This window comes from Acanthamoeba castellanii (genome assembly GCF_000313135.1).
Source record: "Acanthamoeba castellanii str. Neff unplaced genomic scaffold scf7180000084761, whole genome shotgun sequence".
NCBI classification, from domain to species: domain Eukaryota; phylum Discosea; order Longamoebia; family Acanthamoebidae; genus Acanthamoeba; species Acanthamoeba castellanii.
This window is the reverse complement of record NW_004457596.1, coordinates 119,498-132,205: the sequence shown is the minus strand read 5'-3', so window position 1 is coordinate 132,205 and position 12,708 is coordinate 119,498. Positions and strand designations below refer to the sequence as shown.

Below are 12,708 nucleotides of genomic sequence, written 5' to 3'. Positions count from 1 at the left end.
TCTCCATCTCAGCTACCCAGTTATCCACGGCCTTGAAGGTCTCGGTGTTGTTCACATCGTAGGCGATGATGAAGCCTGTGGCACGGGGCACACAAATAATGGTCAATAAATGGCTAAATAAAATCATTAGAATAAATGGCAGGAATTGGTCCGTTGCTGAAAAACTAAAAAATCGCGGGTGAATGGGCGAGATGCGTACCATGCATGCCCTGGTAGAGGGAGCAGGTGATGTTGCCAAATCTCTCCTGGCCATCGGTATCAAACAAAATGATTTCACGTTCTTGCCGTCCACTTCGATTTGGCGTTTCTTGCCGGGCTGGCCGCCAGAGGTGGGGGCCGTGTCCTCCAGGAATGTGTCATCTATGAATCGAAGCATCATGCTCGTCTTGCCCACACCCGGATCTCCCACAATGAACACCTTGAACGACATGTTGTCCTCTGCAATTGCAATTGAAAAGAAATGAAGAGTATCAAGAGCATTAGTTTGATTTTCTTGGGGGATGTGATTGGCGTCGATGAAGAAAGAAGGCGATGGATGCAAAGTGCAAAACGAAACATTAACTTCCGGTAGATGGCCAAAAAGAAACTACAAATGGTACCTATCGAGTTCTTCGATCAAGCTGCTACGTCTGCGATCCTCAAAAGGGGCTGGGGCGATCGAACAGAAAACGAACAACGATTGACCCCTCTTTTCCGAGTGAAGAGCCGGTGCGGTGGGGAAAAGAAAAGCAGAACCTGAAGCGAAATAAGTGTTGGTGTTACCTTGCGGCACGTGAGGCGACGGTATGCTCAAACGCGACCCAAACTCGTACAGGTTCATTTCCTCGCTCGCTCGTGGTTCGCCAACTCACTCTTTCTCAAGACGCGCAAGACACCTAAACTGAGACCTGGGGCTGGGCACTGCAATAGTGGGGGCCGGCCACGGCCAGGGCGCAAAGGGGGGGTTGATGTGTTTTTCATTATCTAACTGTACAGCTCTTCGGTATATACAAAGCGGCAGAGCACGCTTCGGTACGAAGGCAAGAGAGAGCACCGCGAGTGTGAAAAATGTGGTGTATGATGAAAGGTGAATGGAGGACAGTGTTGAATAAATAGGTGAGGGTGAAAAGTGAAGAGTGGCGAATGGTGTGCGGTGCGAGTAGCAGCAGCCCTAGAAGCTGGGTCTCCTGCGGTTGAGGATGTCGCGACGAGTCGAGACGGCGGAACCGTTGGGACCCATCAGCTCGTCGGGGAAGGTGACCGCCAGGCAAGGCAGACCGCCCATGTTGCTGAGGTCTTCGTCCTGGTCCTGGTCCTCCTCGGTCTCAACCTCGCTGTCGACGTCCTCCTCGTCGTCGCTGTCCTCGTCGCTGGCGTTGAGCTTGTTCTGCAGCTGCGCGACCTGTCGAATCCGCGTCTCCTTGTTCTGGTACTGGAGCACGCATTCCTGCAGCGCCGCGATCCACTCCTCCTTCTTCTGCAGAGGGGTGATGGTTTCGAAGTAGAGCTCGGTGCCGTCCTCGAGCTTCAGCGTGAAGAAGAGGTCCTCGATCACTGCGAAAAGAAGGTAAGAACGGTATAAAGAACGAAAGCGAAAGCGAATGCGATGACGTACCATCTTCGGTTGAAGGCAGAGCGTGGGAGGCAAAGGACGAGTTGGAGGGACCGGAGATGATTCCGTTGATGGTGTGGAAGTCGATCGAGGTGGTCTCCACCACGCGGTCGAGCGAGCGCCACGACAGGCGGAGCTGGTCCTCGTCCTGGAAGGAGAGCTTCATGTGCATGATCTTCGAGCGCAGGCCGTGCGTCTCCTGGGCGTAGTACTTGACCATGATCCCGGTCTTGAGCGTCTGGAGCTGCTTCGATCGGAAAGTGTGACACCTGTCGCACACGCGCACCGGCGTGCGGCCGTAGTTCAGGTGGGGCAACGACATGCGCTGCTTCGTGCACGCGTAGCAGAAGATCTCGCCACATCTGCGGCAGTGGTGCTTTCTCCTGAAGGTCGAGAACTTGGCCTTGCACGCATGGCATTCGCAGGCCGCCGCGTCTTGCTTCCACCACGGGTTGAGGGCTCTGTGGCGTTGGGTTCACTCGGGTCAGATCATGGCCCAAGCACACTTTTCTTCACTAAGTGGAATGGCGAGACGCACTCGGAGGTCACGAGGTGGCTGAAGCGCGAGGAGAGGTCCTCGTCGCTGAGGGCGTTGGTCCACGAGGTGGAGATGGCGGCGGTCATCATTTGGGCCTTGTTCTCGGGCAGAGTGTCCAGGGACCTTCGCGTGTAGCAATTCGAACACTTGGTGAGAACTGGGAACCAACGAGAAAAAAAAGAGGGGGGGGCGAGCGTACTGCAGGAGCTTCTGCGAGGGCATGTAGATGGGCGCGCTCTTGTTGGTGGTGGTGGTCTTGGGGCTAACGGGGGAAAGCTCGGGCTTGGGCTTGACGAACTCAAGGCCCTTGGTGGGGAAGTGGGGAGGAGCCTGGGGCTGGGCACGGCGGGGCGAAGAGTAGACGGCCCCCATGGTGGTGGTGGTCGGTAGATCAAAGGCTTGGGCTAAGGCGAAGGCGGGTCAGTTGGGGGCGGGCAAGGGGTGTTGATGATGGCGGTGGTGAGGAGTGCGCCCCTCCCGTTACTGTGGAAGGGCAATAGGGTGGTGTGTTGGGTTGGCAAAGTTCAAAACAAGGGAAAGCTCTTCACCGCGACCCGATGGCCTTATGACCCCTTTCCTCATCTCCTCATGATGGCCGTGCGCTCCCTCAAGTCCACCCCGAACCTCCCACAGTCTGGCTTCAATCTTCTTGGGAATTTTGCCAGGCTCCCTCCGGCCAATGGGATTGGCAGAGACCACACCCCGAACAACTCCGATTGGCGATCCCACAGTATCATCCGTGCGTCCCGTAGGGCCATCACGAGTTCCTGGCCCCATACGCAGAACTTTCGCCTTACCGCATCAACCCATCTAGGCCCGACGCCATCACGCTGTGCGCTACCGAACTCGGCGAACGGGTCGCTTCCGCCGAATTCCCGGTTCTCCTCGCGGGCCAGCGAGCCAGCTCGGACGAGATCGGGTCCGAGGGCCTCGTCGGAGAGCGGCGGAGGTTGCTGGTGGAAGACGGGCGAAGGGGGTTGGCGCACGGATTGTCGGGCGTGTCAAGAACTGGGGTGGCCTGAACTCGTCACTCTCGACCCGAACCGCTCCGTCCGACGGCACACGTCATTCATGGGCGTGACTGCCACTGTTGCGCCGTTCGAGCCTGATGATCATGCCAAGTTGATTGACGCTCGCACCTCGAAAGCAAGCGAACGAGGGTTGGAGCCTTGGCGGACCCAGCACTGCGGAAGGACCTGAAGGCGTGGCGATGGTGGACGAGCCCCACGCGCAGCCAAAGGAGCGTGGCATGGAGGAAGGTTGGAAGGGAGGTGGGGCGGAGAGTGCGCAGATCACCACCAAGGCAGTGGCGAAGGTGATTAGTGCAGGCGAATTTTCTCCTGTTTAGTCGCACCAACCAGAAATCAGAATCTCTCTGTTGGTCCCCTTTTTATCTGTTGGCCAACGAGAAAAAGTTTAAAAAAACAGCACTGTTTTTTGATCGTCAGTGCGAAGCAAAAGATGGGCGGGTGCTTTGGGAAGGGGCTGACGAAAACGGAGATGGCCATCGTGGAGGCCCGAGCGCTGCAGAAGCACGACCATGATGTCAACGAGGTCAACCTGCTCCTCGACGATCCCTTTCCCTCCCATGTGTGGGAAGAAATCACATCGCTCCTCCGCCTCCCTCACAACCGCCAACAAATCGAGCTCCTCCAGGTTCGCATGATCTCCACTATTTATTTCTATTTTATTTAATATTTTATTCCTCTGGCGATTATTTATGTATTTATTTTATTTTATTTAAGGTGCGGCCGGACGAGTATTGGGACGCGCCCACGTCCGGGCGTGCGGCGTTGGGCGACCAGCGCATCGAGACGCTCGCGGCCGCGCTGGCCAATAGCTCGACCGAGGAGCGGGCCTGGCGCGATGCGGCCCAGATCGCGATGGGCGATGGCGGGAGCGATGGAAGCGAGCAGAGCCAGGAAGCGCCTTCGCCGCCGGCGCTCAAGTCGCTCTACCTGGACTTCAACAACATCGGACCCGACGGCGCCAAGCACCTCGCCCGGATGATCCACCTGATGGACCACCGACAGGCGTGCGCGCTGGCCACGCTGAGCCTCAACAACAACCGCATCGGGGACGAGGGCGCCATCGCGCTCGCCCGGGCCATCAGGGGCAACCACAGCCTGCAGCGAATTTTCCTGCGAGACAACGCCATCGGCCCCGCAGGGAGCCAGGTTCGAGCGCACGCACACGACACACGACACACGACACACGACACACGACACACGACACACGCACCACCGCACACGCACACACTAACGGAAGTGGAATGGTTGTGTGGCAGGCGTTGGCGGATGCGGTGGCGGCGAATGGTACCTTGCTCGAGGTGGACATGGCGGGCAACCAGGGCGAGGCCGCCATACAATCGGTACGCGTGTCCCACTCTTCTCCAACTCTCCTCTGATAACTATCAGGTCTAGCGTCACCCTAACGACCAACGATATATACACCGACCAGATCGCAGATGCATTGGCGCGAAACAAGCGACAGTGAAGATAAAGAATAAGACAGGTGTATGTGTATAGACAGGAAGAAACGATGGGTGGGCGGCAAACATCAGCAGTTCTTCACAAAAATGATGAATACAACAAGAAGACCGAAGAAAGCGGCGAAAGGGGGTGAACAGGTTGGAGGACTGCTTGCTGCGTGTTCATCTGGCGCTTCAAGGCGGTGGCCCCTGTGGCGCACAGGGGCATGAGCGGCTCGGCCTCGAGTTGCGAGTGCGCGCCCGTGTGCCGGCCGATCACTCGGAGGCCATGTCCTCCAGCATCTCGATGGCGATGTTGATGTAACTCCGAAAATTGTGCATGACCGATGGCAGGGTGGACAAAAACGTCATCGTTTCCATGTAGTTCAGCTTCGTCAGCTTATCTGCGCATGCACCACACGACACGACACGACACGCACGACGCGCAAGACACACACGGTACGACACACGCGAGACGGCGATCCTGATGAGTGCGAGCACGGGCGCGGGTGGTTGAGTGCGAAGCATGGGAGGGAGGAGGGCACCTTGCTGGTGGCAGAAGATGGCGAGGGCCATGGTGAGAATGAAGTCGATGCCCTCGCTCAGGAAGAGGTCCCATATTCGGAAGACGAAGTTGAGCGGAAAGTTGTAGGAGTAGAGCGTCAAAAACCATTGGTTGGCGAATATCTCCACCGTGATCCCCTCTCGGTTCTGTGCGTGCGCACGCGAGTCGGCGTGAGGGATGGCCGGAACGGAACAGAAATGTCTAAGGGGGGAGGGGGCTTGGTACAAAGTGTTCGTCGAGGTCGGGGAAGAGGTGGGAGACCATGCTCTTGAAGTGCTCGACGCACCGCTTGAGCACGGGCGTTCCCGCTTTGTACATGCCGGCGACGAAGAACTTGCGCATCACCTGCACAAACATCCAGAAGGCGTGCTGCGTCGATTGCGTGGCGGGTGAGCGGTCATAGAGCAAGAGAAGAAGAAGAAGAAGAAGAACAGAGAGAATGTGCGGAGCCGGTTGTTGTTTCGTACTTCTTCGTCGGTGAGAAGGACCAGCACGCCGGCGATGAAGCTCATTCCCTGCTCGTAGGTGATGTTGGTGTACATGAGGCAGAAGGCCTTGAGCACGTTGAATATGCGCTGCTGCACCAGCCGACTGTCGATTCTGGAGTTGGTTTCAACGTTGAGTGAGCGACTGCGCGCCACGTCACGCGCTCGCCTGCGACCACATCGCACGCACGCACGCACGCACGCACNCACGCACACGCACACGCACACACACACACGCACACACACGCGCGCACGCACGCACGCGCCACGAAATGGCAGGGGGGTACCGTTTGCATTTGATTTGAGTGAGTCGTTCGTCGGAGAAGGTGCGAGCGAGGTCCTGGTGCAGCCGCTCTTCGGTGTGTGGATCCAATTCACGTTCGAGCATCGCCTGAAGCGCGCGCAACCGAACGAGCCCCAAGGCCGACGTGAGCGCCTTCGGCCATTTGGGAGACGGGCGAGAAGGAGGAGGAGGAGAGGGGCGGCGTGTACGGCATAGCTGTACGGCGAGGCCTTCTTTGCCTGGGCCGACCCCGTGAGGGCTTGCCATAGCAGAGACCGAAGGACATCGGGCACCTCTTGGTTCTTAATCTTCTCCCTGAGCTGTCGCGAGTGTGAGTGTGCGCTTGGCTCGCAAGTGGTGGCGGCGGCGGTGATGATTGGATGGTGGCAGTGGCGGTGATGGTGATGATGGTGGTGGAGGGAGAAGCGTACGCGTTTGTTGTTTTGTGGGTTTGTGTGATCGTAGGAGTGGATGAGGACGTGCCAGTCCTTCATCTCGTCATCGGGTATGAACGACTCCAGCACTGGAGCCGTCTGTATGTGCGCTGCTTCGATCACACAGCCACGAAACCGCGCGCACGGCCAGACAGACAGGCGTGAGTGAAGAACGCGGCAACACCCACCACCACCACCAACTACAAACCAGCGTCCACTTCGTTGGCGCACGTGGAACTGAACGCCCACGAAAGAGTAGTAGTGAATAAGCTGGGCAAGCTGCTGCGCTTGTCTGTCCCAGAATAAGACGTGAAGGAAGGAAAGTAAAATGTAAATAAATTAATTGATTGATAAATAACAACGAAAATAAATAAGCGGGCAGGGAGGTTGGGAGTGGTAAATACCCTTCTTGGCGCACATGTCACAGATGCGTACCAGCTGCTCGGTGAGCGAACCGACGACGATCAGTTTTATCCGCGTCTCGGTGCAGTACCAGCAGAACACTCCGCCACACGCCCGGCAGTGGTGCTGCACATGACACGACATAATACGCACGACACGCACGACACGCACGCACACGAGTCGCGGTGAGGAAACGGGCTGACGATGATGCCGGGACAGCAAGCAGTAAAGCTTCTTTCAACGGGTGCCGGTACCTTTCTACGGAAGAAGGAGAAGGCGCTGCTGCAGATGGGGCACTCGTGCACGTTGCGCTCGTCGACCCAGAGGCAGTTGATGCCCTCCACGACCTGCACGTTGCTCGCGGGGCCTCCGTCGGCTGACGGCGGCGGATAGGAGGGTTCGCGGGTCGGGGGCGCCTCGCCGGACAGGGCCAGCCGCCGTTCTCGCTCCTCCGCTTCCTCATCTCTCCCGCGCGCTACTCGGTGTGGTCGCTGTTGCTGTGGCTTGTGCTCTACACCATTCGAACCATCAGATTTGGCCTGCATTCGCTGCTTTCCCTCACGAATTCCAGGAGGTCTCTGCGATTCTTGTTCCATCTAAAAAGCAATCGATCGAAGCCTCAATTCATCTAGAGTACCCAAATGCTCGATACAAAGTGGCGACTTTGAATCTGTGCTCTCCTTTCTCCCGTCGGAGTGATCGATCTTTTCTCTTTTGCTCTTTGTATTTTCTCTTTTTAAAAAATAAACTGCGCCACTGGGCCGGCGCCAAATCAAACATCCAATCAAAAATCATGAACAAGTGTGTCTGCAAAAAAGGAAATGCCGGTACCTTATTTATTTGTTGCCGTTCTTGTGTTTCTCTATCGTCTACACCCCCACGTTTCCAGCCAGGGCAGCACTGCACCCGGTGTCCCGCCATGCAGACCGCCAACGCTGGCTGAAGAAGAGACTAGGTACACCCTCCGCACCCTCTTCCCACCTCTTCGGCCGCTACTGCGTCCAATGATGACCAACAGGCATTTGTCCGATTGATTCTCAATTTGACGAAAAAACCCGCTACCTTAATTCGTCTGAAACATCTCTTCTACATGTAGTGAACGGCTTTTGCGCCCAACTCGCATCTTTCTAACGATTCTCGCTCTTTTCTTCAGATCGTAAGGCCTCCGGAGTTGATCAGTGCGATCGCCGGAGCAATGCCTCCCACATGACTACCGCGGCCGTGCGTTTCCTCCACAAGGGTAAGCATACCCGCCCACAGCAGATTGCGTTCTTCTTTATGATGATACAATTATCGCCGATCCCAAGCCTGAGGACAATTGACCACAATTCTCTGAACATCAAGCGATTTTTTTACACTTGCACTCCTATCAACCAAAATCTCACCCATTTCTCAATTTCAGATCTCCGTTTGGCATAGCAAGATGTCTACCCTCAATCGCATCAGCAAGCTGTCCGCACTCACCGGAGTGGTACGCACACTCCCGCTTCTGTGTCCACTCCGTTTTTTTCGCTATGATTCAATAATTTGCGTTTGATGCCGTGGCGTGGTCTGCTTGCCTGCATGACCTCAAGCGTCGCGAGCATATGTAACCAAACTTGTCTATGAGCTTCGCTCTGTCTTTCTTCGACACCCACGACTGGCCAGCTGCCAATCAACGGAAACTGACTCTGTCTTCTCCCTTCAGGCCTGCACTGCAACCCAGTCCACCCGGTAGCTTAGCCCTGCATACCTACGGCCGGAGCCGAGACCTCAATGGGTACGTTCACTCGCCACCAAACATCTTTTTCTTCTCGTGCGTGCGTGAACGGTAGTCACGTTGATTAGAAAACGAACCATAGCATTACCAACAGCTTTGATGACATAACTCAAGTACCATCCATAGAATATGAGTTACTACCCGTTTACACGTTTCCATGTCTCCCCTCTCTTCTCCCACCGCCCTCTCTCTTCTCCTTCTGACCCTCTTCTTTCCTTCTTCAGCTTCGCCTGGACTCTCGCGAGCAGCTCCTTACTGGCCCTGACTGTTTTACCACAGCACCAATAAACCTCATTTACCACCAAGACCAAGCTCCCTATCTTGTGGGTGGGGTGTGATGATCAATCCAAGGCGAAGCGTGTGTGTTTTGTCGTGTGTGTACGTCCGTGTGTGCGTCCGTGTGTGTGATTGTAGGAGGGGAGGCCAGTTCTTCTTCTAGTCATCGTGCATGAACGACTCCTGCAACGCGAGTGGGCACCGCGCACGGTAGGTTGCAGGTGGGAATGTGGCAACAACCGAGCCCTGTAGAATGCACAAAAGGTTCGCTGGCTCTGCATTTACACACAACGAAAGGAGGCCATTGCGTCTGGGTCACTGCGTCGTGTTGTCGCTGTTGCCGCTGCTGCCTCCAAGGCCAGCGAGCTTCTCGTAGCGGAGGGGGTCGACCTTGGTGTCGAACCGCGGCGTCTGCGAGGCAAACACCGACGACGCGCGCTCCCGCCTTCGCGGCGATGCCGTGGCGACGCTGGACGACGAAGACGCGATCGAGCTGGCGGCGCTCTTCTCCCTTACCGATCCCTTGCGCGGGGTGGTGGGCGCGATGCTGGCCCTGCGCAGGGGCGACGCCGACGATGATGACGATGATGGCGTGGCGGTGGCAGACGACGACGAGCTCAGCGACGCGATCTTCTCCCGTCCGGCCAGCGTCGCCCGGCTGCTCAGCTTCGTGGTCGCCGGCCGCGGCGTGCCGACCGAGGTGTTAACCTGCGACCGCCGTTTGGCGGCCTTCTCCTCTTTGGCCTCCTTGGTGGCCATGCCCTTATCGGACTCCGGCTGTGTCTTGGCTTCGCTCGGTCGCTTGCCGACGACCATCGAGGCGGGTCGCTTGATCTGCGCTGTTCGCACGGGCGTCCGGATGGGCGTCGTCTCCTTACCGGCCGTCGCCACCGAGGCCGCAGCTCGACCGGTGGTCTTGATCGCCTTCTTCTCGACCTCCTCCGTCTGCTCCGTGACAGCCTCGCGCTCCACTTCAACTTCGCGGTTGTCGCCATTGCTGTCGACCTTCCTTCGCTTGCCACCACCGCAGTACTGGCACTCGTTCTCATCGGCGCCGGGTTGCTGCTGCGCGAGAGCGAGGGCGCGCTGCAGCTCGTCTCTTAGGCCGCGGATCTCACCCTGCAGCTCGGCCTCCTTCTCCTCCTTGGACTTGAGCTCCTTGTAGGCACGATGCACCTCCTTCTCAAGGCAGGCCTTCATTCGCTCCCATTCAGTGGCCTCGATTGTCATCTCTTCCTGCATGTGCTCGATCGCCTCCTGCAGCGCCACGACGTCGCTTCGGAGCACCTGCAGCTCCTCTTCCTTCTCTTCGATCTCACGGCCCAGGCGGGTGTTGTCGCCGCGGAGCGCGCCCATGAGGCCGTCGAACTCCTCCTCGCGCTTTCTCTTCGACTCGCGCTGGCGTCGCTGCGCCTCCTCCTCGTTTTGCTGCGCGACCTCGGCCTGTCGGCTCTCCCACTCGGCACGCTCGCGGGCCAGTCGGGCCTCGGTCTCCCGCTCGAGCTCCTCTCTCACGGCCGCCAGCCGGCTGTTCACCAGCGATTCCTCGCGCTGCTCGTATTCGGCCCTCATCCGCTCGGCGATCTCGGCTTCGAGCTGCTCCGCCATTCGTTTTCGCTCTTCGTCCCTGGCGGCGGCCTGCTTGACGTGCTCCTCCTCGCGCTGGGGAGACGCGCCGAGCTGCTGCTGGTCGTCTTCGGCTTCGAGGTGGTCGTCGCCGTTGAGGATAGATGCCCTCTGCTTCTCGCGCATCTCCTCACGCAGCTTGCGCTTGTCCTCGAGCTCCTTGCGCAGCTCGTCGCGCAGCACCTTGCTGCGGATCAACACGGCCTTCTTCCGCATCTCCTCCTTGACGTCCTCGTAGCCCTCACTCAGGAACTTGTTCAGCTCCTGGAGCCGCTGAATCTCCTCCTCGCTCTGCTGCTGGAGCTCGGTGTGTCGCTTTTGCTCGTCTCGCTGCGCAGACACCAGGCTCTCCAGATCTGCGCGGCCAAGGACAAGTCAGTCGTGGCGCACACGCATACGCACCGCCGCACGCACACGCACAGACACAACTCATTATACCGAGCTTCTGTTTCTTGAGGGTGTGCACTTGCTTCTTGCGTGCGTTGTACTTGTGGTAGAGCGCTCGGATCATCTCCTCGAGCTCGGCGACGCGCGCCGCGTTCATCGCGGCCTCCTCCACCGACACAGCGTCGGGCAGCTCGTCGGCCAAGCCGCACTGCGCTTCCTTGGCCTTTGGTGTGGACGGACCTGTGCAAGTACGTGCGCGGTGTTAGCGCCAATCTGAGCAAGCACACAGTGCGTCGCTGGTGCGTACGAGTAGCCTCGGGCTGGCTGCGGTTGGTGATGTTCTCCTTGTCTTCTTCCTCATTGGAGTGAAGCGAGCGCAGATCAGCCTCGAATTTCTGTTTGAGGTTGCCAAATCTTCGGTACATGGGCCCGAGGCGTCTATATCCCTCTTCTTGGCCCTTCAACGATTCGAAAAGATCGATTTTTTGATCCTGGAGCGCAACCAAGTCAGTCGGACGGAATAGTTGATCAAAGAATTGGTGTGCAACTGCGCGTACCACTTCAGCATCGTAAATGCTCCGCTTGCGCTTGGAATTCGGAGTGAGGTTCGAAACGCCTCCGGTTTCGAATGCCTGGATCTTTGATCTGAGTGCCATCTTCTTCCCCACCTCTCACGCCCTTTATCGATGCGTCTCTCTCTGGTAATGATGGACACTCACACAATGCAAGCGAAGCCACACTGGTGGCGCAGGTTTGGTTTTGGCGCGAACGCGTTGCATTAGATTTTGGGCGGGAAAGAACTCAACATTTTTGGCATGCCTTTCAATCTTGCAGGTCTTGGCTACCAATCCTGGTCGTGACCACTCCAGAAACGGAAACACGAGAACAAGTCAATCTACACCCCACATCTAATCAACAACCAACCACACCATGCGCAGTCAAGCGATCAACGTTGCCAAGAGGAGCACTCCCGCTACTTGCGCCTTGGCGCAGCGTCATCTGGGCGCCACTGCTGTGGCCCTGACACATTCTCAAGGTGCAAATGACCACGTCTCTTATGCCCTCCCTTCTTCAGTCTTGATCCACCCGCCTCTTGCTCGAAAGCCCCTTGTGCGCGCTTTTTGTGAGGATTTCTGGTGCTTAAATTGGCGAAATGTCTGTGTATGCACAGTGAGGCTCGCCCACAAGAAGATTGACGTCAAGAACCCCGTTGTGGAGCTTGACGGCGATGAGATGACCAGGATCATCTGGAAGAGGATCAAGGAAGAGGTTAGCTGCCGTGCCTCCTCTGCTGCCGCATTATTTCTACCTGCACTGCAGCACATCAATCTAACCGTTTATTGCCACTACGCAGTTGATTCTGCCCTTCCTGAACATCGATCTCAAGTACTACGATCTCGGCATCGAGTACCGCGACCAGACCAACGATAAGGTTACCATTGAGGCTGCCGAGGCCATTAAGCAGTACAACGTCGGCATCAAGTGTGCCACCATCACTCCCGACGAGAACCGCGTCGCTGGTACCCTATCCTTCGAACGCGTCCGTGTGTGCTGACTATCCACGTCTTCTCAATGACGATGCTGACCGGGCTCTGCACGTCACCAGAGTTCAAGCTGAAGAAGATGTGGAAGTCCCCCAACGGTACCATCCGTAACATCCTGGGCGGTACCGTCTTCCGCGAGCCCATCATCTGTAAGAACGTTCCTCGTCTCGTCCCCGGCTGGAGCCAGTCCATCGTCATCGGCCGTCATGCTCACGGTGACCAGGTACCGTGCGGTGTCGCATGCTTTTCTCTATACCAAGCAAGGACTTGACGAGCGAGCGACTTACTCACTATTGCTTCACAGTACAAGGCCACTGATCTGGTGGTGCCCAAGGCCGGCACCTACGA

General features: G+C 57.3%; 7 protein-coding genes across 7 annotated transcripts in view; 3 read left to right on the top strand and 4 right to left on the bottom strand.

Annotated features, from left to right (window-relative positions):
• The window catches only part of ACA1_227760 (Ras subfamily protein), a gene marked incomplete at both ends in the record, with an annotated part of 703 nt that extends 273 nt beyond the window's left edge, over positions 1-430 (bottom strand). Inside the window, 3 exons of the mRNA XM_004346470.1 lie at positions 17-75; positions 200-245; positions 278-430. Coding sequence (XP_004346520.1) covers positions 17-75; positions 200-245; positions 278-430 — 258 coding nt within the window. The remainder of the gene's footprint in view (positions 1-16; positions 76-199; positions 246-277) is intronic.
• A 720-nt stretch (positions 431-1,150) lies between these two features.
• On the bottom strand, positions 1,151-2,501 carry ACA1_227750 (FYVE zinc finger domain containing protein; the record flags this gene model as incomplete). The annotated part of the gene is made up of 5 exons (XM_004346469.1): positions 1,151-1,533; positions 1,595-1,829; positions 1,878-2,052; positions 2,130-2,252; positions 2,329-2,501. The coding sequence occupies 5 exons, from the start codon at positions 2,499-2,501 to the stop codon at positions 1,151-1,153; spliced, it is 1,089 nt and encodes a 362-aa protein (XP_004346519.1).
• A 1,089-nt stretch (positions 2,502-3,590) lies between these two features.
• Positions 3,591-4,552, top strand: ACA1_227740 (uncharacterized protein; the record flags this gene model as incomplete). The annotated part of the gene is made up of 4 exons (XM_004346468.1): positions 3,591-3,785; positions 3,875-4,306; positions 4,417-4,500; positions 4,547-4,552. The coding sequence occupies 4 exons, from the start codon at positions 3,591-3,593 to the stop codon at positions 4,550-4,552; spliced, it is 717 nt and encodes a 238-aa protein (XP_004346518.1).
• A 323-nt stretch (positions 4,553-4,875) lies between these two features.
• On the bottom strand, positions 4,876-7,313 carry ACA1_227730 (FYVE zinc finger domain containing protein; the record flags this gene model as incomplete). Its single annotated transcript, XM_004346467.1, has 10 exons — positions 4,876-5,003; positions 5,145-5,310; positions 5,390-5,509; positions 5,632-5,818; positions 5,937-6,040; positions 6,142-6,252; positions 6,364-6,465; positions 6,598-6,658; positions 6,785-6,894; positions 7,023-7,313. The coding sequence occupies 10 exons, from the start codon at positions 7,311-7,313 to the stop codon at positions 4,876-4,878; spliced, it is 1,380 nt and encodes a 459-aa protein (XP_004346517.1).
• A 248-nt stretch (positions 7,314-7,561) lies between these two features.
• On the top strand, positions 7,562-8,187 carry ACA1_227720 (uncharacterized protein; the record flags this gene model as incomplete). Its single annotated transcript, XM_004346466.1, has 4 exons — positions 7,562-7,595; positions 7,694-7,723; positions 7,922-8,008; positions 8,171-8,187. 4 exons carry the CDS (start codon positions 7,562-7,564, stop codon positions 8,185-8,187), a joined length of 168 nt encoding a protein of 55 aa, XP_004346516.1.
• A 931-nt stretch (positions 8,188-9,118) lies between these two features.
• Positions 9,119-11,472, bottom strand: ACA1_227710 (uncharacterized protein; the record flags this gene model as incomplete). The annotated part of the gene is made up of 4 exons (XM_004346465.1): positions 9,119-10,785; positions 10,868-11,056; positions 11,124-11,274; positions 11,374-11,472. The coding sequence occupies 4 exons, from the start codon at positions 11,470-11,472 to the stop codon at positions 9,119-9,121; spliced, it is 2,106 nt and encodes a 701-aa protein (XP_004346515.1).
• A 274-nt stretch (positions 11,473-11,746) lies between these two features.
• ACA1_227700 (isocitrate dehydrogenase Idp1, putative) lies at positions 11,747-12,678 on the top strand (the record flags this gene model as incomplete). The annotated part of the gene is made up of 5 exons (XM_004346464.1): positions 11,747-11,852; positions 11,988-12,085; positions 12,171-12,336; positions 12,423-12,583; positions 12,625-12,678. 5 exons carry the CDS (start codon positions 11,747-11,749, stop codon positions 12,676-12,678), a joined length of 585 nt encoding a protein of 194 aa, XP_004346514.1.
• Positions 12,679-12,708: the final 30 nt, after the last annotated feature.